Source organism: Spodoptera frugiperda, chromosome 9, assembly GCF_023101765.2.
Source record: "Spodoptera frugiperda isolate SF20-4 chromosome 9, AGI-APGP_CSIRO_Sfru_2.0, whole genome shotgun sequence".
Lineage (NCBI taxonomy): Eukaryota > Metazoa > Arthropoda > Insecta > Lepidoptera > Noctuidae > Spodoptera > Spodoptera frugiperda.
In genome coordinates this window covers 10,531,946-10,555,538 of record NC_064220.1, presented here as the reverse complement: position 1 = coordinate 10,555,538, position 23,593 = coordinate 10,531,946, and the positions used below count along the sequence as shown (strand labels likewise).

Sequence of the window (23,593 nt, the reverse complement as noted above, 5' to 3'; positions counted from 1 at the left end):
TGGTGATCAGTAACTGTGTCTTTTTGCTTCAGGAAGCAAGCTGGAGGCAATGAAGCAAAAAAATAAGAAAATTGTTTTCGAATAATCAGTTACCTACATTGAAAAAAAAATAGAGTAAAATGTTCATAGGTACGGTTTTCTTAAAAAAATACATTTCATTTGGTAATCTTCTATGAAAGTTGGTAGGGGAACACACTAAAAATTACTTATAACAAAATTTTAGTACTTAAGACTTTTAGTTCCATAATTTTATTTAAAAGAAACAAGAAAAATATACATATTGCGATTAGATAAAATAAATTATGACTTCACAATGTCGGTAAAAATGAAAATAAAAAACACTTTATTTGAAGGTGTCAGTAAAATTATTTTTGAAAACAGCATATAAGCAGATGTGAAATCTTCTCGGGTCCTATTTGCTTACGGTGCTTCAAGAAGTAATATTGTACAATGAAGTGTAGAATCTATTTCAAGATATTTCTTTTGATTCTTTTTCCAGAATCTAGTGCTATATTATGCCGTAACCTACGTTATAGGTAAGATGTATTTTAAATTATTCCCGTTTTTTTTATTGTTCATTTTATTTTAAGTTTTTCTTCAGTATGTAGGTAGATTTCAATCATGTTTTTCTCCGTTATACTTTTTCTGCTTCATAATTACAACTACCTATTTGCATTGAACGTAATTAATGACGCATATTATATTGCTGTAATTATCAATTTGGATCACCAATAAGCTACTGCCGTGGTTGATACTAAAGTTATCATAGGTTTTATTACAATAGCGATTTTTATTTCCGCAGGTAGTCAGAGATGACCAATTCTCCATAAAAGAGAATATTTTCTATAAAGTGTAATAAAAATGTTTTTTCTTTTGCCATTTCCAGGTTTAATCCAGCACACAATGGAACGAGTGACATAAATGCCATAAAGTGGGTACCTTCTTAGAACCAACGCCCATCGAAAAAATGGCAGCATATGGTAAGCAAGCAACGTTACTTCATCACCTTATAAAAATATCTTATCGCTATATTTACTTTTTTTTTCAATACGTAAATATTTGCCATAGTCTTATCAATATTTACTTAACATATCCTATAAACACATCGGAAATTAATCGTGAAATAATGTTGACAAGTATAAAAAGTCTTCGCAAAACTAGATTCCCATTGCCTCAGCCAAATTCTGATGACACAGCCGGTTTATTCGAGTCAGCTAATATTATTGTACCTATAGTGTTACGTTGACGTATGTTGACATTGAGCAGTTCTCTTAGTACAAAATTTGTTTTATGTTTATAGTAATCGAAACGAGAGCGCATTCGGCGGTCCGATTGGTTAGTTTATTCGAGTCGTCTAATCAACGCCACCGAACGCGCTCTCGTTTCGATTACTTTAAACGTAAAGCAAATTCGTACTAAGGGTACTGAGCTGGTGTGACGAAACTCATTATAAACGCTTTAACAACGCGCGATTAAATTGCGATTGTTATTAATATTAATAAGCAATAACCATGATCTTATTTATTGTATTGGAATGCTTCTTTAGTCTCGTGATTGCTTGCGTGACTGCGGAACACGTGGTTTGGTATTCAGTTGAACTCTTGAGTTGCAGGCTTGGAAAGTTTAAATTTTTGGTATCAAAATTCTCAGTTGTATGATTTTTATATTTTTAGCCAGTAGATCAGGTACCTATTAAGTGGGTAGGTAATTGAAATAATTTATCTATGTGGGTAAGTCGACATTTCTATTTCTATAATGGATTGTTGTCCCAATCCCAATCAAAAAAGTCGTCCCAATCCTTTTAACGACTTTCAAAACTGATCTCTATAGGTAGATTAATTAGGTATTGTATGTATAATATATATTCAGATAAGTGTATCAATTGGGTAGTTGTAGATATTATAATTGTACAATCCAAGGAGATAGAAAACCGGTCTCATAATTTAGTACGAGTATCTTTGGCTACTGTAACCTCTTTGCACCGACTTTTTTTATTAAGCGATGCCTCGTCTACTGTCACTATTTATAAACGTAACTTAGACGTATCTATCAAATTCACACTTTTGTAGTTTTTTTTGAATAAATTTTATCGATTGGCTTTGTTTGCCTCAAATAAAAATAGAATAGTTATACATTTTGTGAAGCAAAAAATCGTTTCAACCTTTCCTTTCTAATTTTGTATGTTTTATTGATTTTGATAATTATTTTGTTGCAAAAATGATGTTTGGAACGTCCAAAATAATGAGGCAAGTGTTTTGTACTTTAATCTGAGTTTTAAATTAATTTTAACATTATATGAACATCTCTGTTGTCTAAATAGTTACTTTAAGGATTCTGATAAATGTTTCAAATCACGTTCTGAAGATAAACATTATTAGTACTTCTACCTTCCTCGAGGAATTTCTTCAAAATAAGCCTGCGTAGATGTATCCACTGTGTACTTAAAAATTAATTCATTCTATTCTGTGAGTAGTAGGTAGGCTACTTCAGGAATATAACAGTATTTTTCAATTTAAAATTAATAATTATAAATAATTTTGTTTGCGTAATATAATTTCTGTTTGTAAAGCAAAATAAGGTAAACTATGATTGATGCAAGGATTATACCAACAGAAGATGATTTTGTTTTATTTAATTTTTTTCTGTAATATACATAACACGCTGAGGACTAAGATAAAAAGAATAAACTTTCACATTTCATATTTTTGTTACGTTCGTTGGTAGGTTTTTAAAAAATCTACCATAATGTAGGAAGCTATTTATACTTGGCAACATTAAAATCTTATGTCATTGTTTCTGACTGACGTTTTTCAATCTTGTCTTGATTCTATTTACCTACGCATTTTCGTGAAATTTGTGAAAAATAAGCGTTGATTTGTTACGAAACAAAACAGTAGCGAACATTAAAAGAATTCCTAATATCTGGAATAACCGTGAGTGCATTTATTTGTATGTTTTGTTTAATACGTGAAGAATAACAGCGTAGTAATGTAAGAGCTTTATCTTATCATTTTTTGTTGTTATAAATTTGATAATTACAGTTTATTTTGTGCTAAGTAAGAGATAAATGTATTGTACAAACAGCCACTGTGTTTATTGGGTGCAGTATTGTTGCAGTGTTATTGAGAAAAGGTCTCTTTAGAGGTGATTTCAAGTAAAATAGTAAATGACATCAGTCGTTAGTCATATCTGGATATTCTGTTGATACTGGTGGTTCGAAACAGTAAGTTTACGATTTCCGATGTTCCTAAATCGATTTACGATGCTCTCCTATGTTTTCATGAATCATAATTTATTTTCATAACATTGTTATATTTGGGATCTATCAGTAAGTTACTATGCAGGTGTTATCTGGTTGTTCTATCAAATATTTCAGTGCATTCTTCTTTTGTCAGGAACTTCCTTAGTTTCTAATCCTTACTATTTTTAATAATATTACAAATCCCAAAGTGTTTGTTTGTTTATTATTCTTTCATTCTGTAATGAAAAGATTGCATGGTATTTTTTTGTATCTGGAGTTGAAGGCTCCTTTTTTCTTTCTTGTACCATGTGGTATATTTTTCTGGTAAACAGCTCAAGTTTTAAGTTAAAATTTAAACATAACACATAAGTGTTTATATATACCATGGTAACCACTTACCATGTGTGATTTCTTACCACCATTGTGGTATAAAAATAATACACACTTCAAATTATTTTGATCATGGTCTTAGATAATAAAGGTACAAGATAGTGTTTGTCCTACATTTTACAATCTATTCATGCTACATATCTATCAAATATTCCTTTGATTTCATACATGATTAATCTTGTCGCCTATATTCTATTTTAGTTAACACCTGTTTCAGTACCGTCATATATATGCCCGATAAACTTATAGTGCATACAAATTACGTTCTTAGTTAAACTTATCTGATATATAGTTGCTGTCCAAATATTGTGAAACAAGTCCTAAATGTAAAATAAATACCATAGGCTTTAAACTAGTCACGATTTATACTTCATATTAAACTAAACATTATTATAATAATCTACTTTTAATATAGGTTAATGAATAAATGAATATTATATTGTTTAATTGCTCCATAATTGAGGTGATTAATAATGATTGATACTAACCAACTATCATTTGTAAGAGTCTTAAAATTGTGTAAGGTTTGGTAGTTTATTAGAATATAATATAGCATTAACTATAAAATAGTTTGTTTTAACTTTTTAGATACTATCAATTGATTTAGGTACAGAATATTAAAAAACCAGACTTAACTCTTCGTGTGCCAGAACGCTGATCCATATCCAAAGACCCAATGTGTTTTCTATTATTGTCTTATATACAGCATACAAAATAAAATAAAATAAATAAATAAAATACTAGAGTTTGATCACCACACTTGCTCAATACAGAGGCTGGCATGGTAATAATATAACCAATACTTAATATCTTACTTTTTTGTTTACAGAGTAATGGGTCAAACCCTGTCCGAGCCGGTGACGGAGAAACAGTCGTCAACATGTCAGGACAGCCGGTACTTGGTCGGCTCGTCCTGCATGCAGGGCTGGAGAGTGTCCATGGACGACTCGCACACACACATACTGTCGCTACCGGAGGACCCAGGGACTGCATACTTTGCAGTGTATGATGGACATGGCGGTAAGTCTTTGTTCGAATTAAAGTTAGTATTTCTGTCATTATTACTTGCAGCTAATGCATTTGGATTAATGGTGTATCCTTAAACTATAGTATGTTGCGAACTAGTTGGTTGTTCTTTAGGTAGCGATCAGGGGTGAGGAGGTGGTTTGCTCAATGTTTGCTATGTGTATGAGATTAGACAATGATGGTTTATGATCAATCTTGAGATAAAAGACAAATAAACTTTTAGCAAGTTTAATGTGTGCAGCCAACTTATTCCCTGTGTACTATAAACAGTGTGTGCACTATAATTTGGTGTGTACATCTATGCTTATTCTTAATTCTCATCCATATATTTAAAAAAATCACGGAGGACTAGATCAAGTCAGCAAAAACTTCTACATTCCTTTGACGATCTATAATTATGTACTTAATTTAATTTATGAATTAAATAAGTTATGTATTATGCAAAGCTACAACTTTAATGTGTAATTATTTCCAGGTTCCAACATAGCAGAGTATGCTGGCAAACACCTTCACAAGTTTGTCACAGCCAGACCAGAGTACCACCTCGGAAACATTGAGGAGGCTTTGAAACAGGTAAATTTTATATCTCTAACTATTTTCCAAAATAATTACCCTTTTTTTTAAGAGAGGAAAATCATTCAATGGTTTCTCCCCCGCCTTGGGCGAGGCGAGAGGGAGTGTCAGACTCTTACTGACTAAAAACCACCCCGTTCCTACTCTTGCTTTTCTAGCCGGAGCCCCGGTAAACCCGCTATGTAGTCTGCAGCTCCGCATAAAATAAGTATCCTAAAGTATGGAAGACCCCATAGAATTTTGATTCATTACTAGAGCCCCATTTTAAGGGTTACTGATTACATGTAGAAATAATTGATACTATTTTGCAAGATGTAGGAATTTTTGTGTAATTTAAGGCCATTTTAGATAACTATGTCCTTTTTAAATATTTGACAGGTCTGTGTGACCTCTAATTTTGCATTACTTTCCTTTTATTCACTCACAGTTGTGGTAGATGACTAATGCTTGGCAATTTATATAAGAGTAGCCTGTTCTAAAAAAATGTGTGTCATCCCTTTCCCCGAATTACGCGTGAATTTAGGTCTACATGACTACATAAGGTTAGAATCGCCCGAATCACTCCACCTACATTTTATACGTCATCTGTCGGTTTGTAGCGTGACCAGATAATTAGCATAACCGCATCATAATTCTATTATTAAATCTTTCAGTCTGACCATAGTCAATAGTTTCAGTGTTAAATCCTGAAAGTGACCTTAGTGTGCATATTCATAGCATGTTTGTATGTTATTAATTTTATTTAAAAACCTCATTACACGAAGCTTTACACGTGTTGTCGTAGGGTTGCCAAAGTGATAATGGCATTTTCTGATTAAAATGAAGTTCGGCTATGTTTCACCCCCGTGGCACGTAATGTCGTTTTTCCTGCGCCTGATCTCTGTACGTAACGTACTCTGTTTTAACGTACTGAGTTTGTCGTTTGAACGTTTAATAACTATGGGCACTTCTACCATCTTAGAATGAAAGGCATATTGCTAAAAGGAGTTATTTAAGACCCTTACTTAAAAACCTTCACGTTTATACATATTATCTTGTAGGTTTTTAGAATCCTGAAAAAAAAGAAAAAAATCTTCTCCCTTAAAAAATCCAATTTCCAAAGAAATGCCATGAAAATAAAATTCCCTTATTAATTTCCTCGCACGCGACAACCCTAGCTAATGACGTGTATAAAATTAGCTCCATAAACTTGACCAAGTAAAGTCCTCGCGTTTCTTTCTACCCCATGCCGTTCGTGTCATGGTGTTTCGTAACAAAATATTTAATTATACATACATTAACTTTCCTCCTGCGGCATTGCCCGTGTTGAATTTAAAATATTTCTTTCTAGTACTGTAGAAATCTGTGTAAAAAACATATTTCCGAAATGTATGTACGCGCATAACTCCCGAACTGCTCGACCAAATTAGATAATTTAGTTTTTTTATGTTATTGTAAATCTGACATTGCAAACAGCACTCGAGTGAAACTGGGGTGCACAATAAAAAGTATTGCAATAAAAAAAGTACTCTTTAAAACGTAGGTATTGAAATAAAAAAGTCCATGTTACCCCATAAAAAGTAGGCTTTCCAACGGTGAAATATCTTTTCAAAATCGGTCTACTAGTTTTGATGCAAACAAACAAACAAGCGAGTCTGTCCTCGTTATAATATTTTTATTATTGTAGGTACATAAATTAAGGGTGCGGGTTTGTATTCCGAGCCGTTGTTTTTAATTAGGCTGGTATTGTGCCAAGTATGTGGTATTGGCATTGTAGTTATTTCTTTAGTTATTTTATTTAGAAGTAGTGTTAGAATCGATTTGTTGTGACTAATACTGCACTAATATTATAAATGTGAAAGTTTGTTTGTTTGGAATGCAATTGCTGAACGGATTTTAATAAAAACTAGTATACAGATAGAGTATGAGCTGAATTGGATGATAGAATACTTTTTATCCCACGGGAACGCAAAAGCCGCTGGCAGAAGCTAGTAAGAAATAATTATAGACTGTAAAACGAAGAATTCGCATTGTTTGATTAAGATTGGTATTGTACACTTAAGGTACAAGTTTCCAAATAATTTTATCTTACTGATACTTTTTATTCCACGGCAACACACTTGTAACGCCGCTGGTGTTTCTGGTGTCCATGGCCGGCGGCGATTGCTTACCATCAGGCGATCCGTCTGCACGTTCACCGGCTTATACCATAAAAAACAATATTCATCCATGTAATTTCATTTTGAACCATGAAATATTTTTATCAATGTATTTCTTTTAACATACATAATATGTGGTTATCTTCCCCAGGGTTTCCTGGACCTGGACCAGGCGATGTTGGAGGAGGACATGCTGCAGACGAAGGTGGCGGGCAGCACGGCGGTGGTGGTGCTCGTCAAGGACAACACGCTGTACTGCGCCAACGTCGGCGACTCCAGGGCTATCGCCAGCGTCAGGGGCGCGGTGAGTTGATTGGACTGATTAGATTTGATGAAGATAGATAAAATACATTTTAAGATAATTATTTATTTATTCAAAAAACAATACAAGCTGACAGTAAAAACCAAAACACTTATATGCTAACAATTAATTCGTTTGAGTAAAAACATTACATGAGAAATACAAAAATTAATGTTATGTCATGATATGTGTTGTTTGTTAGTCGACTGACTGCCTCGTTGGTCGAGTGGTAGCAAGTGCGACTGCCGGACAAGGGGTCTCTGGTTCGATTCCCGGGTTGGGCAAAGGACTACTGGACTTTTTTGGTTTTTCGAAAATTTGTACCCGAGTCTGGAATTGTGCCCAGTATATGCTCTGCTCACCTCCTATTACATGGGACTTTAACACAAATGGTGAAAAGTGAGTGTACATTGTATAGCGGCATTACGTGTCATAATGTTGACCTCTGCCTACCTCTTCAAGGATAAAAGGCGTGACGTTGCTTTTTTAATATTTTTGTCGAATTCACTAGGTTATTCTCTTCATTGACTATGCAATCTACAGAAACCTTTTTAAAATACACTACCGTACCTTCTTGATACTGTATCTTCTTCACCCAAGTTACCAAGTTCCATTTGACTACTGCATAATGACTGCACGGTTGGTGAGGTGGCTGGGCAACTGGCTGCCGCGCAACGGGTAGCGGGTTCGATTCCCGCACGGAGCAACTCTTTGTGTGATCCACAAATTGTTGTTTCGGGTCTGGGTGTAATGTGCATGTGAACTTGTATGTTTGTAAACGCACCCACGACACAGGAGAAAATCCTAGTGTGGGGCAACGTTTAAAAAAAAAACAAAAACAATTTCCTATGCAGGTGGAAGTACTATCATACGACCACAAGCCGAACAACGAGGAGGAGCTCCGTCGCATCACGGCTGGTGGTGGCTGGGTGCAGCTCAACAGGGTCAACGGGAACCTCGCGCTGTCCAGGGCACTCGGAGACTACGTCTTCAAGAGGAACTACAGACTGTCGCCGCAGGAACAGATCGTTACAGGTATGTTGGATTTTATTAACCACTAGCTTTTGCCCGCGACTTCGTTCGCGTGGAATAGTGACTTCCGGCAAATTTTTGGTTTTAACCACATAGTTCCCGATCTCGCGGGATCTCTTCAAAAATGAGATGTGGAAGATATTCCAGGGAACTCTTCAAAAATCAACATAATGAGCTCTGCGTTTGAATTTAATAGATGTATACTCATTTAGGGCATTGAAAAAATAGTTTAAAAACGGACTTAAACTAAAGAAATATTATAATCTTTCCGAACTTAAGATGAAAACTAACTTAAAACTAAAGAAAGCTACGAATTACGAATTTATAACAATTAAAAAAGAAATTATATTACAACCTATCCTCTATGCTATAATAACCAAGCTTAAACTAAATAATTTAAAAGAAACGACGAAATCTAATCTAATTAATTTATAAATTAGACTTACAATTTTATTAAACAAACTAACTACAGTAACTACTAATAATCGATATCAAACTAAACCTACGTTAAATAGTTTAACCAGAAAACCAGGAAAACCCAACTAATAAAATGATTAATTGACAAATACAACGAAACCAATTTAGAATATACGAAACAGCAGGACCACTATTGTTCAATTTCGTACTTATAGTACGGAATTGAACATGCGCTATGTCCGGAATAAATTTATTTTTTAATGATTTTTGAAATAAAAATCCTATGTCCTTTCTAAGGTTCTAAACTATATCTGTACCAAATTTCAACCAAATCCGTCAAATAGTTGCGGAGATTATTGGTATAAGCATAGAATAGTGTTCGACGTGATTCTTTAATTTGACATAACTTTTTTATTTATGAACCGATTGACATGAAACAAACACTAAATGAAAATTAAAGCATACCACAATATATTCGTGAAAACCGCATCCAACTCGGATCAGCCGTTTCTGAGATTAGCGTGCACACAATCAGACAAACAGACAAACAGACAAAAAAAAAGTTAATTACATTTTTGGGTTCGACATCGACATAACAATAACCCCTGCTATTTTTTTTTATTTTTATTTTCAATGTACAGACAGCACTTTTCTACGATCTTATGTATATGTATAGCACTAAATCTGCTCTTATTACACCCTCGAGAAGACAAGGGGTGGTGTATTCAAAGTGTGTGCTATGTGTCCCAATGAATATGAATGGTGGAAGTCAAACGTATCCACAGCAACGTAGTATGTATAACACATCTCTGGTGGAAAAGCACCGTTAATCTGCACTTATTACACCCTCGAAAAGACAAGGGGCGGTGAAACATGTATACTCTGCTGACATCAACTGGTTAGTTATCACAATTAACGAAAATTTATCTTTACAATACTTTTTTTGAGGGGGATTATCATCTAATGACTTCTCCCGCCTTGGGCGAGGTCGAGGGTGTCAGACTGTACTGATTAAAAACCACCTCGTTCTTACTCTTGCTTTGTGAGCCGGAGCCCCGGGAACCTACTAGGTAGTCCGCAGCTCTGGGTCTTTACAACCTAACCAAACATTTGTTGTTTCCCCAGCGTTCCCAGATGTACAAGTGCGGCAGCTGAACGACGACTGGGAGTTCATAGTGATAGCCTGCGATGGTATCTGGGAGGTGTTGTCCAATGAGGTACGGTAGCGTTTACTGTCTTGTTCATTCTGAAAAGAGAAGTTGTTGGTTTTAAAAACCTGATCATAAGGATTACGTGATTGTTTTGCGTTCAACGAGTTCCAAACCAGAACGCGTTTGGCGCTCTGATTGGCCGGCTCCAACGAATCAACAGAGCGCCGAACGCGTTCTCGATTCGATATCGTTGATAATAAAACAAACTCTTATTAAGCTCTCTGTTCTGTATGTCTCGTAAAACTTATTTTATTTGTGCTTTGGTACATTTCATGGTTTCTTACTCCAGGCCATGATATCTTAACGTTTATACGGTGAACTGGATGTCACTTGGACCAATACAATTTATTGTAGTAGTCTATTCAAAATAACTATTTCGTGGTACATATTATCATTATTAAATTAATCTCATAATTACAGGAGGTGATATCATTCTGTCGCGTACGCCTACTAAGCGGTTGGGAGCCGGCAGCGGTGTGCGAAGCGCTAATGCAACGCTGCCTCGCGCCGAACTGTGCCACGGGCGGGCTCGGCTGCGATAACATGACCGTCCTACTCATCTGCCTAGCTCCCTTCCCACGCCTCGACCCAGCTGTAAGTACTTTCACACTTGTTAATTAATTTCAACTCTATTGTTTTGTTGCGTAGGTTCGTTTTTGTTAAGCTAGAAAGTGTCTGTTAAATATTTTAGGTAGATTTTCTATTACGAGTATATTAATTAATTTGAACCCTATTGTTTTGTTTTGTAGGTTCGTTTTTGTTAAACTAGCAGTCTTTTAAAGATTTTAGGTAGATTTTCTATTACGAGTATATTAATTAATTTGAACCCTATTGTTTTGTTTTGTAGGTTCGTTTTTGTTAAACTAGCAGTCTTTTAAAGATTTTAGGTAGATTTTCTATTACGAGTATAATAATTAATTTGAACCCTATTGTTTTGTTTTGTAGGTTCGTTTTTGTTTGGTAAGAAGTGTCTGTTAAAGATTTTAGGTAGATTTTCTTTAGTTAGCTAGTATTCTTTAGAAGATATTGGACGTTATTTGATTGTAGTTTTTATTAGGTTGATAAAATGATAGCTATTTGCCATTGCATAGTCAACTTTATGGTTTAGAAATTAGGTTCAGAATAATATTAATTTTGCGATGTTGGATTGTTATTTTAGAGGAGATAGCGATAGGTTTATATACATATGCCTTATTAATTATATGTATAGTTTTATCCATGAAGCAAATATAAAGAGATGTCATAACAGATTTCCCTTTAACATAATGTGTGACACTTTACAGGGAACGCGAGACGTTACAAACTACGCCCCTCTCTATTTTCCAATATTTCATAATACACATGTTGCCAATTGTCCACTTTCTGAGCGCTACACATTTTTACTTTTTAACTGTAATGGGACCCTGCCTAATGATCATTATTTTTACATGATGATAATATTATGACATAATGATATTTATCATTATCATTGGAATGATAATTATCATTGAGCAGGGCCCATTTATTTTGCACAATCACATTATGGCATCTCTTCTTTGTACTTGCTTCATGGTTTTACATATATTACGGTCTATGCTGCATGCTTGCATGTTACTACATTTGCATGTGCATTATTAACTTTTATATAACGTTATTAATTCATTTTTGCTTCTGCATACTGTGAATAGTCGTGAAAGAACAAATTTTAATTTTCGGTTTTCGTTGAAATATTTAGTTGTATTATGCTTCTGTGGACGAGTACTACTTGTAGTTTCATTTAAGTCATATGAGTGATCTCCATATTGTACGTACCATAGAATTAAAAGCTATAATTTTATAAACGATTATAATTTATTTCAGTCTGCATTCAAGTGCCTAGATCCGACACGTCCAAACAAGTATTGGACAATGACACCGTCGCGGCGGTTCTCTTAACTTTAAACTCTGCCCACCCCGTTTTGCACAAGCTTTAATACTTCTAGTGTGTCTCTTATACTGTGATCTTTAGCCCCTTTTGTTACTTGGTTGATTTTTATAAAATTTGTAATGAAATGACTTGATTTTTATCCCATTTCCAACGTTTTTAAAAGCCGGCAATGCACTTCGTAGCTCACCTGGGCGTTTGCTTTTGAAAACAATCCCAATATCAATGCAATTTCAATCCAATTAAATCTCTATAATTATTATTCAGTGTCAAAACTACGACCCTAATCGTAGTTGCTATCATGGCATTCGGAGTATAGAAAAAAATGAAACTCAATACCAATTAGTTCATTCAGTATCCGGGTGTCGATCGATCGGAGTTGGAATCAAGAGTAAGCCTGGTGTTACGAGTGCGTGTGATTCCTTGATTGGACGCATAAAGGTTCCGTCTACTCGTATGCTATTAAAATATTCCTGTTTATAAAACTTGATCTGAGGGCCTATTGTGAGTTTTATTTTATGAACGCGATCAAATGTTACCGCGTTTTAGCCCTCTGATTGGTTAGTTAATTGGAGCTGGCCAATCAGAGCGCCGAAAGTCATAAACGTGTCGGTCGCGTTAACGTAACAAACACGCACTTGGCCCTCTGATTCTGACTAATGAATATAGCAAAAATTATTTCTCCAACCCGGTGTAGTCGTTACCTACAAGAAGTAGTTTAGATAATATTAACGTACAAATCTTTGTTTTCCTTTTTATTAGCTTGTGAAGCCCCACTACTGGGACTGTACAAGGGCTTCTCCTCCGAAATTCCACATCAATTTGACTTAAATATTAGAGAATAATAAATGCATGTTTTACAAATTCAAACACATACCTTTTTATCCATAGCAAGATAGAGAAGGGCATCGATATGTTACACAATACATGAAATATACTATTTCATTTAAAATGGTTGCTTTTAAATTCACGATCTTTGATTTATTGAAATACATGGGCATAAGCATAAAAACTTTGAACGTAACTCGACTAGTTTCAAGCAATAACGGGACTCGTATACGCAACGAGAAAAGTTGAGCAATAAAGTAGCTACTCTATACAATCATCTATTCCATGCGGGTCGTAAAAGTTTTTCGTGACAATTTACCCGTCGTGTGACCAAAACGTGGCACCAAGACAATATATTTTCTTTTGTCTTATATACAGGTGTTATACATACAAGGAGGTGTAGAGGTTAAAAGAAATATCGATGCCCTTTTCTCCGTTTGTTTTTTAAAAAAGAACTTATAATAATCAACCAAGTAATAGTTATATAAATATCTGGGTAATGTTTCTGTGATTTTATGAATTTAAATTGTTAAGTTGTTTATACATGGCGTTAATATAACGTCTGTTTGACTGTCGAGTGCCATCTATGATATTTTACAAAGGAATTGTTGTTGTGTGGCTTTTGTTTACTATTAAAATCGTTATTTAACAAGTTGGGAACGTCAAATGCATATTACCTGACTTAAAAAAATGGAGGCGGTAAAGAAAATTTGAAGGCCTTGTTCTCTTTTGCTTTTTAAGTTTACACAATATGGTCTAATTTTATACAAGAGTGGAGATATATAATGTACAAGGATATACAAATTTATACAAGCGTGCTCAGATGAAAAATTGTGGATAAATTGGACTCCAACTGCCCTTCAGTCATCATATTTTACAAGAGTCGACCTCACAAGAGTTTCATTTCTATGAATATTATTCCGTTTTATTTGAACAGTTATGAAAATTAATTTATTTTATGGTAGAAAAAGCCACACACAGTCAATGAATAATAATATTGCCAACTTGTTAAAAATCAAAGAAGTTTATTTTACCTTAAGGTTAAATGGTGAATATGATTCAACCTCATTGTTAAAATTTCAACGAATTGTTGTTAATATTATAATGTTTTAATGAATTAAAATTACTTAAATAGTAATCGTGTGCCAGCTATTTGTTCTAATTAGAATTAACCATACATTAGCCAGAATGTGCTATATTTTCATTATCAGAGGTACTGGTTTTGCATGTCACAATGAGAAGATGCTTTCTATGCGTTCCGGTTGTCAGTTAACTAATGCCAGTTAAATGTACAGCAAGTCAAGCTACTACATTCGGTGTAATTTCGTTATTCGATTTTCAATTTAATTGGTTTTGATATAAAGTCGAAAATCCTATGAGATCAGATTGGTAGGTTAACCTGCTAGCTACTGTCTGTACATGGTTATATGCTTCGGATAATCAGCACCGTCCGAAAATCGGAACGTGTGGAAAGAGCCGTACTCTAAATAATAATTTCCATTTTTTATTAGAATACATACTCTGGGCCTATTTCACAATGTTTGGCGAACTTTTTTTTAGCCTAACTCATATATTTCGCGTGAAAAATACTTACATAAAACTATCCATCACTTAAGTTAAAATAAATTTAATCAGACATTATGAAATAGACCCTTTAAATAATATTTTCACTCATCCAAACTTGTAAAAAATTGGTAACACCATTTTCTACCATTTGTTACATTTTTTTGTAATCTGGTAACCCCATTACGGTATTGCCATGTGTGTTTTTAATGTAACGTCTCGCTTTTAAAGTTTGTGTGTTCGATTTTTGTATTTTAAAATTTTATTTGGTTTTTGCATGTTGTAATCATGTTTTTATGTGTCTATGTATGTTCTGGTTTTTAAAGGAAAATGAGCTTTAATTGCATGAATTTAAATCTACTTTTAATACCTTTTAACATTTTGGTCGCCAAGGTCGGCTTTTGACAAACAAAAAGTGGGTTAATCCGCTGCTGTAAGTCATAACTGGGAAGAAAATTTCATTTTTTGGAAGATTTCGTTGGTCAACAATAGCCGACACTGGCGGTTAAAAGTGAAGCATGTTTTTACTAGCAATAATTCTAGGAATGCATGTTAATTTTATGTAAACTAAAGAATCCAAAGGTTGTCAAATGTTTCATCTACGCATGTGAATGTAATTTTTTTTTATTTCGCTTATATTTTTTAATCTGATATTGACAATATTCCAAGACTTTTTATATCGATTTTTTTTACAAACTTGATTCAAGCATCTTGGAAAGATGATGTTTATCGTAGAAATTATGTGAATTGAACAATATGTGTGGTAGGTATGGGTTTTGGAATATTGTCAGAAGTACGTGTCTATATATCTATATATAAATTCTAGTTAACACCGCCTATTTGTTTGTAAACTCACTTTGTGTTGCTTAATAAATTCGTTGGAAAGCATGCTCAGTTTTATTTATTTTCTAAACTTACAATATTTGGTATAATTTAAAACAGTTTATTATATTAGTTTATCACTAAGGGTTAGGTTGTGCGGTAATCTAAAAGATTATTATATATCTTTTTAAATTATCAATGATTCTCAAAGTTAGTTCAGACATCAGGATTTACAAAAAATATAATATAGTAGGGAAATAAAGATTTTTCAAATATAGCGTAGGAAGCTTGTAGTAGAAAAAAAAACACATTTTTAATACAGACTGAAGCATTTAGGTACAAAACAAACCTACTTTCAAACAATTCTTTAAGAAAATAAGTGCAGAAAATGAAATTTTCCGCTTTTTAAACTATAAATAGGTGTTTGACGTCGAAATTTTCTAATTACATTTCCAGAGTCCCCCTCTACCAGTAGAGCAGGAACTAAACAGTAAGTTTATGACAAAAATGGAAGACTTATTGTACGTTGAAGACGACGAGGAAGACCTCAAGTGAAAATATATAATAAAACAAACTATATTTAATCTGTAAATGTGTGTACATAGATAGGTTAGATGTTGAACTCTATCGTTGAACTAATAAGGTTGAAAATTGTGTGCATAAGTATAGACATAAGGCGTTCTAGCACAATGTTTTTGTGATGATTTGATTGGTGCATTTTAGAAGTTATCGTTTTTGGTGACGAGTAGGCTAGTCCTTGTTGAATAAAGGTAAGCGTCCACATGTCCGCATCGTACGCATCGTACGCATTCCGTATGACGTCATCAGCAATACCTACATGCGATGCGTACTGATGACGTCATACGGAATGCGTACGATGCGTACGATGCGTACGATGCGGGCTTGGGAACGCGTACCTTAAATGTACCATGATATTACGATGTTATTATAATTGAATTACCATGGTACTCATACTAATTTCATTGTTATTTTTGATATATAAGGAATTACCTAATAAGGTACCTATTGGTCAGGACCTGTATTGGGGGATACTGTTAATAAACAATCTATTATAATTAATTCATTGTTTCTATCATCCATTTGAATCAAGTATTTATATATACTTTGCAAACGCATTGTATAGTTTTTTGCCATAAATATCAGACTTACGACCTCTCATAGGAACTCATGCCAGGAGACTTCTCGGTAGCAGAAATAGCGACGAAACGGAATCTAGGGACTTTTCAATTAATGATACCTTCTTTATAACTGGTACTTGGAAGTGTGTGAAGACTTGTCCACCAAGAGTCTTATTCTAGGTTGTAAACTGGACTCTTTCTAGATAATGGAAACCAACTAAATAATGAAATGAATGGAAGAAATACAATAAATGACTTCTCAGTGGCAGAAGTAGCGACGAAAGAGGAACTTTTCAATTAATACCCAACCATACCTACCTAATAATACCTTCTTTATAACTGGTACTTGGAGTGTGTGAAGACTGGTCCATCAAGTGTCTTATTCCAGGTTCTAAACTGGATACTGCTCTCTAGATAATGGAAGCCAACTAAAGAATGAACCGAATGGAAGAAATGGGAGCCAATTTCTCACGTCCAGATAGAACATCAAATACCATACACTACTACATTTCTATAACACTTCGCTTCCAAAACACATTCTCTTTTATCTTGAAGGATAAAAGAGAACTACCCAATCCAGTGAAGCAGAGACAGACCTTTCTAACTAGGAAATTCACTGCTGCTATTAGGTATTTACGAAAATTGGGGCTGTCGCAAAAGGCCACAATAAAAGACTACAGGCCAGATTGCGATGGCCTGAAAACTCGTGGGAAAAACTACTGTGCATGACAAATAGCTATTAATCCAGAGGCTCCTGAATCCTCAACCACTTTGCTGGTAATGGCTGAATTACTGTGACATCCTCCTGTTCTATACATCTGAGTTATAAGGTGGTTAGAAGAATGCGTCATAATATATTTAGATGCATTTAAGAGGGTTAATGAGGATATGGCTACTCAATACAGTAAAGCCGGGACGGACCGGAGTAACATCGAGGCGGGCCTAATAATAGGCCTGTAGGTGGAGACTACAGGCCTTTTCGTGATGGCCCGCAAATCTCTCAAAGAAATGGTGGTGGTTTTAGCAGACATCCGAGTACTGCTCGACAAGGAGACATTGATCCAGGGGCCCCTGGTACTTAATCCGGAAACAACACGCAAAAAATAGGCAAAATCTATCTGTAAATAGCTAAGTTTCTATGACGTTCTTCCCCTCTGTAGATCTAGGTAGTAGTTATTTTAAAGGCGCTCGTTTAAAGTGTGATAAACTACTTATGTATACTTCAGAGGGTCTATTAGGACGTGGCTACTCAATCCAGTATAACAGGGAGAACCTGCGTTGCAGTAGAAGACGGAGGTGGTCTCATCAAATATCTGAGTTGTGCAAGACAAAGATATTTTGATACGGGGCTACTGGTACTGAATCCAGAAACGCGTTCACAAAATAGCTGAATTACTATGACGTCCTCCTTAGTACATTATTCAGAAGAACCTACATAATATATTAGAGAGATCTTCAGAGGTGACGAGGACGTTGCTACTCAATGCAGTAAAGCAGAGACGGACCTGAGTAGCTTCGAGGCGGGCCTGAAAATAGGCCTGTAGGTGGAGACTACAGGCCATTTCGTGATGGCCCGCAAATCTTCATTCATCAAATTCTCTTTTAATCATCGTAAATCGTAAACTATCTTGATGGCTATATGAGGAGGTGACTACTCAATGCAGTAAAACAGATACGGACCTGAGTAACAGTAGGAGAAAATGGAGGTGGTCTCAGCAGACCACCCGGTAGTGCACGACAAAGAGCTATTATTCCAGGGGCCCCTGGTACTGATTAAAAAGAAATCATAGGAAATGGGCAACATGGATCAGAAATAGCTGGCTCATTATGACGTCCTCTCTCCTCTCAGCAGACCACCCGGTAGTGCACGACAAACACCTATGATTCCAGCACAGATTACAAGAAAAACTATGGGAAATAGGACATATGGATCAGAAATAGCTGGGTCATTCGTCCTGTTCCTGTTTGTTCAGGTAGCAAGATGCTTTAAAGTATCTCTTCTAAAGCATTATAGCCATATTAGCCAATGAGGCCGCGACTACTCAATGCAGTAAAGCAGAGACGGACCTGAGTAGCTTCGAGGCGGGCCTGAAAATAGGCCTGTAGGTGGAGACTACAGGCCCTTTCGTGATGGCCCGCAAATCTGTCTAGGTAACAGGGGTGGAGTAGTGCACGACAAAGAGCTAGCTATTACAGGGGCCCCTAGAACTGATTAAAAAGAAACCATAGGAAATAGGCAACATGGATCAGAAATAGTTGGGTCACTCGTTTTGCTCCTTTGAGGTAGCAAGATGCTTTAAACTCTCTTATTTAAAGCAGTATCCATATTTAGCAATGAGGGTGTGACTACTCAATACAGTAAAGAAGAGACGGACCTGAGTAGCAGCAGTAGTAGAAGATGGAGGTGGTCATAGCAGACATTCCAGTATTATTATTCCAGGGGCCCCTGGTATTGATTCAAAAAATCCACAGGAAATAGGCAACATGGATCAGAAATAATTGGGTCATCTTCCTGTTCTCCAGTTCGTTTCAGTAACAAGATGCTTTAAAGTTCCTCCTTTAAAGCATTATAAACTAATTTCAGAGGGCCAATGAGGACGTGGCTACTCAATACAGTAAAACAGATACGGACCTGAGTAACAGTAGGAGAAAATGGAGGTGGTCTCAGCAGACCACCCGGTAGTGCACGGCAAAGAGCTATTATTGCAGGGGCCCCTGGTACTGATTAAAAAGAAACCATAGGAAATAGGAAACATGGATCAGAAATAGCTGGGTCATTCGTCCTGCTCCTCAGCATTATAAACTAATTTCAGAGGGCCAATGAGGCCGCGACTACTCAATACAGTAAAGCAGAGACGGACCTGAGTAGCTTCGAGGCGGGCCTGAAAATAGGCCTGTAGGTGGAGACTACAGGCCGTTTCGTGATGGCCCGCAAATCTGTCTAGGTAATAGGATAGGGGTGGTCTCAGCATACATTCGAGTAGTGCACGACAAAGAGCTATTATTCTGAGGGCTATATGAGGAGGTGACTACTCAATACAGTAAAGAAGAGACGGACCTGAGTAGCAGTAGGAGAAAATGGAGATGGTCTCAGTAGACATTCGAGTAGTGCACGACAAAGAGCTATTATTCCAGGGGCCCCTTGTGCTGAATCTTCAAACAACTCACACGTAATGGCTGGAGTAATTGACGTCCTCTTCCTCAATACATTTTGGAAGTAAGATGCTTTAGAGTGACTCTTATAAAGCGTTATAAACTTGAGGGCTATATGAGGACGTGACTACTCAATACAGTAAAGAAGAGACGGACCTGAGTAGCTTTAGTTGAGGCGGGTTTAAAATAAATGTAAATATAAGAGTGTGGCCTGTAGTCTCCACCTACAGGCCCAAATCTAGGTAATAAGGATGGTCTCAGTAGACATTCGAGTGGAGGAGGAGACAGGACATGCAGTCAGATAAGGAATCCCCCTTATCTAGATAGAAAGAACTAGGTACTCAATACATAATTATATGAAAATACTTTTAAATGCTTCCGCGTCTCCTGGCATGAAGTTTTGCATGAGTAGGTCGTAAGTTAGAAAAGTTATTTTTTTTGTTCATTTAGTCTTGTTTTTGTGATAAGTATCATTAGGACATTATAAAGTTTTTTATTTAAATCGCAGTTTCAAACCTAGTTCCTCGGGGTTGGCCTTTATTTTGTCACACAAATGTATTTAAATAGTGAAGGTCGAATACTCAAACGCTATTGCAAATAGTTTACTATGGTGATATTCATTCGCTGGTCGCGTTCCACCGCCTTTTGGGGTATTAGGCATTTAAGGGTGATTGGGAAGAGGGCAATTGGGCCTCCATCTCTGGGCAGCTATACACAAAATATTCTTCGCATTATTTTTGTTCATTCATCCATAAATCGGTCGCTTGCTGTATTCAAATCTGAAGAGGTTATTGAGAGCGGTAAGCCTTATGGCACTTGAAAATCGAGTGGCGTTTGAGTATCAGGCCAAAAACCGTTATTTTGATTGCACCCAGAAATTGTATACAGGGGTGGATCAATATATCGTGGGGCCCAACGGCATGTTGATGGGCCCATCGTTCATTTTTAGCGTAAAAATTATAATTATAAAGGTATATAATGTTTTGTCTTCAATGCATTTGAGGCTTTATCTCTGGGTCCTTTTTTAACTCGGTGTCCTGAAAACAGGGGTTGCAGCCAAAATTCTCAGATAGATCCGCCCCTGGATAATTTCGTAATAGTCTAAGGAGACGACAAACATATTGCTATATTTTAAATTTTATTTTTGTACATTAAGGTTGTGTCGTCAGTATTATGAATGTATTTTTGAAAATTATTTTTTGGTGAGGTAAAATGTGTCTTTTTTTGGTCCTAGCGAGATAACAATGCTCCAAGAGACCCGAATTGCGCGACCCGGGAATGCAACACGGAACAACACGGTCAGCAGTCGCACTTGTAAACTTGGAGAAATATTGGACTTGCCCTAAAAGTAAATTACTTTTTTTAATAATTCTTATTAAAACTTTCTCTAGCATTACTTCAATAATAGTAACCTATGTGTATATTATGGAAGAGAATTCAGATTTTTCTTTTTATTTTGTGAAACTGGTTTATTTGGCCAAATAAGACTAAAAAGGCAATCTGGATGTTCATTTTGAAAAATAGAGTTTTTAATTTCTGTTTACATTATTTTTTGATCTAATGGAGCATTGTTATTTGTTTTTAGTAGTGAAACAAAGGTGTATGTATATTCTTTTTTTTTTCTAAAATATGGCTGGTCAATCCTACCTCCTGTGATAATGAATACTTTTAGCTTTTATTTTCAAATTGTAATATATTTACAATTAAGTAGAAGTTTAAAAAAATGTATTTTCGATTTTATTTTTAATTGTTTTGTAAAAAGAAACATACACTCGTTGCATTTTATTGCACTAATTTATTTTGAAAAGAAACGAAATGTTATTTTTTAAATTTAGATTTTTTTACTTAAAGATAGTATCTACTATTTAAATAAAAAAAAATTGACAAGCATTTAACAGTAGGAAAATTGGTGGTGTTTTTTAATTTGTATTTTAAAGTAATTTTGATTTCCTAAATATATAAAAAACAGTGTGATTGGAAAGGTGTTTTTTAAGTACCAAAATAAATTCTTGTTTTGCATTGATTTTTTATTTTATTTTTATTTATGCGTTTGTTCGGACTTAGACCGTCCTTACATAAATTATGTTTTGATCGTTAAACTCATTTAAAACATATTCTTATAAAAATATCATCCCGACCTGTGTGTATTAAATAGGAGTTATTATACTTATTATGTAATCAGATAATTTAATTTAATTTATCAACACTCGAGTAGATAATTAAAACATAACATCAAATAGATAATGCATATTCTTTATTTATTTTTACATCATACCTAATACTTTAATAATGCTTTGGATTCAAAATACTAATTGGTCTTCCCTCCAAAAAATGTTACCTTAGTTTCAAAATTAAAAAACGAGGTTTTTGACAAAAATTTGTAATCAGAAACACATAATTGTGTTCATTTGTGAATTAATCGGATTAAGAGCATAAAGTAAGTAGTAAATTGAGCCTTATTACTTAGAGTTTAAAAGTTAAAATTATGTAGAGCTATATGATTCTTAAGCCTGGTCATAATTGAGGAGGATATTTTAATTCAAAAAAAGAATGTCTGTTATTTTAATTCTGTGGTTATTTTAAAACACAATAAAGGTTTTTCGTTATGCCGCCAGAGGCGCTAATGTAGCTTACGGTCTATCGACCAATAAAGTATTTACTATCATTAGTCAGTCAACTGACAGCTACGCTGATTGGATAAGACCTTAAGTTACGCGACACAAGCGCAATTTCATGATCGCAAAATAAAAACCTTTTATTTTGTAAACGTCACAAATAAACATAAAAATATAAAGCTACAATATTTTTATTTAATTCGTATTAGGAATTAGAATAAAAAGTAGAGTAAGGAGGGAAACTTTAACGGTTTCCTATAAAGGGGAAAGATTTTTGGTGCAGGCCAATCAGAGTGTCCAATTCGGTAACGTGTGTACAGTCTACAATGATCGGCCCGTAAGTTTTGTTGCTACTGATTGCAGTGTAAAAATATTACATACTAGGAATCTATTGCTATAATATGTTTCTTTTTATTACTTTAAGAAGTAATAAGCTGTGTATAGAAGCTTAATAACTAAATTGTTGATATTGTAAATACATTTAGACGTGGAGATGAAGATAAATCATTGTCTATATCTATTATTAATATTGTTAGCAATAATAAACTTAGTAGAATTTGAATGTCTGCAGTTTTTATGGATATTTTTTTTTCTAATCAATACCTACATGCGTGTTTTGTAGAAATATTTATGGATGATTTTCGATGACAGCGCCGTCTAAGTTTTGTTTGAGCAGAAGGTTAAATATCTCTCAGAAAATTGGTAAGATTTAGCACCTGTGTTATATTTGGCGGTGTGAGTGAGTTAGGGGACTTTATTGTAACTTCACTGGCGTTGTGGGTGTCCATGGACGTCGCTGATCACTTAGTATCAAGTGATTCATCTGCTGGTTTATCTTTATGCCACAAAAATGACAAAAACTAGCGAATTTGCATAAATTAAGAATAAACTAATTTAACATAAATTCGGGTTTTCTTTGCAAAGTTTAAAAATAACTAATTGTTTAGTTTAATTGGGCCAACCGTATTTTTGCTCACTAGATGGCGGTAGTATGAACATCTCAATCTTCGTCCAATAAGGAATTAGCTAGCGTCTCACCATTGGACGTTCAATATTTGACAGCTACAGTGATTGGACGTAAAAACCTACGTTTGCGCCATCTGATGAGACAAAAATAAGGCCCATTATGTGCTGTGTAATATTGTAATATATCTGGAATTGCACTAGTCTATATGAACGTAGTTTGTAGAGAGTGTGACCTTATGTTGAACTGTGGAATGTATTAAAATTTTACATTTTTA

The 23,593-nt window shown here is 34.9% G+C and overlaps 1 protein-coding gene across 8 annotated transcripts; it reads left to right on the top strand.

Annotated features, from left to right (window-relative positions):
- The first annotated feature begins 513 nt into the window (after positions 1–513).
- On the top strand, positions 514–23,593 carry LOC118271298 (probable protein phosphatase 2C T23F11.1). 8 transcript variants are annotated; one of them, XM_050696077.1, is made up of 9 exons: positions 514–536; positions 887–980; positions 4,461–4,651; positions 5,133–5,230; positions 7,520–7,672; positions 8,524–8,704; positions 10,244–10,335; positions 10,750–10,923; positions 15,902–17,488. In XM_050696077.1, exons 3-9 carry the CDS (start codon positions 4,465–4,467, stop codon positions 15,998–16,000), a joined length of 984 nt encoding a protein of 327 aa, XP_050552034.1. In that variant the 5' UTR covers positions 514–536; positions 887–980; positions 4,461–4,464; the 3' UTR covers positions 16,001–17,488. The 8 variants fall into 8 exon arrangements, with proteins under 8 accessions (XP_050552034.1, XP_050552035.1, XP_050552029.1 ...); XM_050696078.1 differs by lacking the exons at positions 514–536; positions 887–980 and adding exons at positions 2,043–2,246; positions 20,972–23,593 and having other exon boundaries at positions 15,902–15,935; XM_050696072.1 differs by lacking the exons at positions 514–536; positions 887–980; positions 15,902–17,488 and adding exons at positions 2,043–2,246; positions 20,972–23,593.

Bases quoted from the DNA above. Each gene is read 5' to 3' on its own strand.
- LOC118271298 (XM_050696071.1), top strand. From the start codon at position 2,218: ATGATGTTTGGAACGTCCAAAATAATGAG. The intron at 7,673-8,523 runs GTGAGTTGATTG...TTTCCTATGCAG, and splicing joins TCGCCAGCGTCAGGGGCGCG to GTGGAAGTACTATCATACGA. The intron at 8,705-10,243 runs GTATGTTGGATT...TTGTTTCCCCAG, and splicing joins GCAGGAACAGATCGTTACAG to CGTTCCCAGATGTACAAGTG.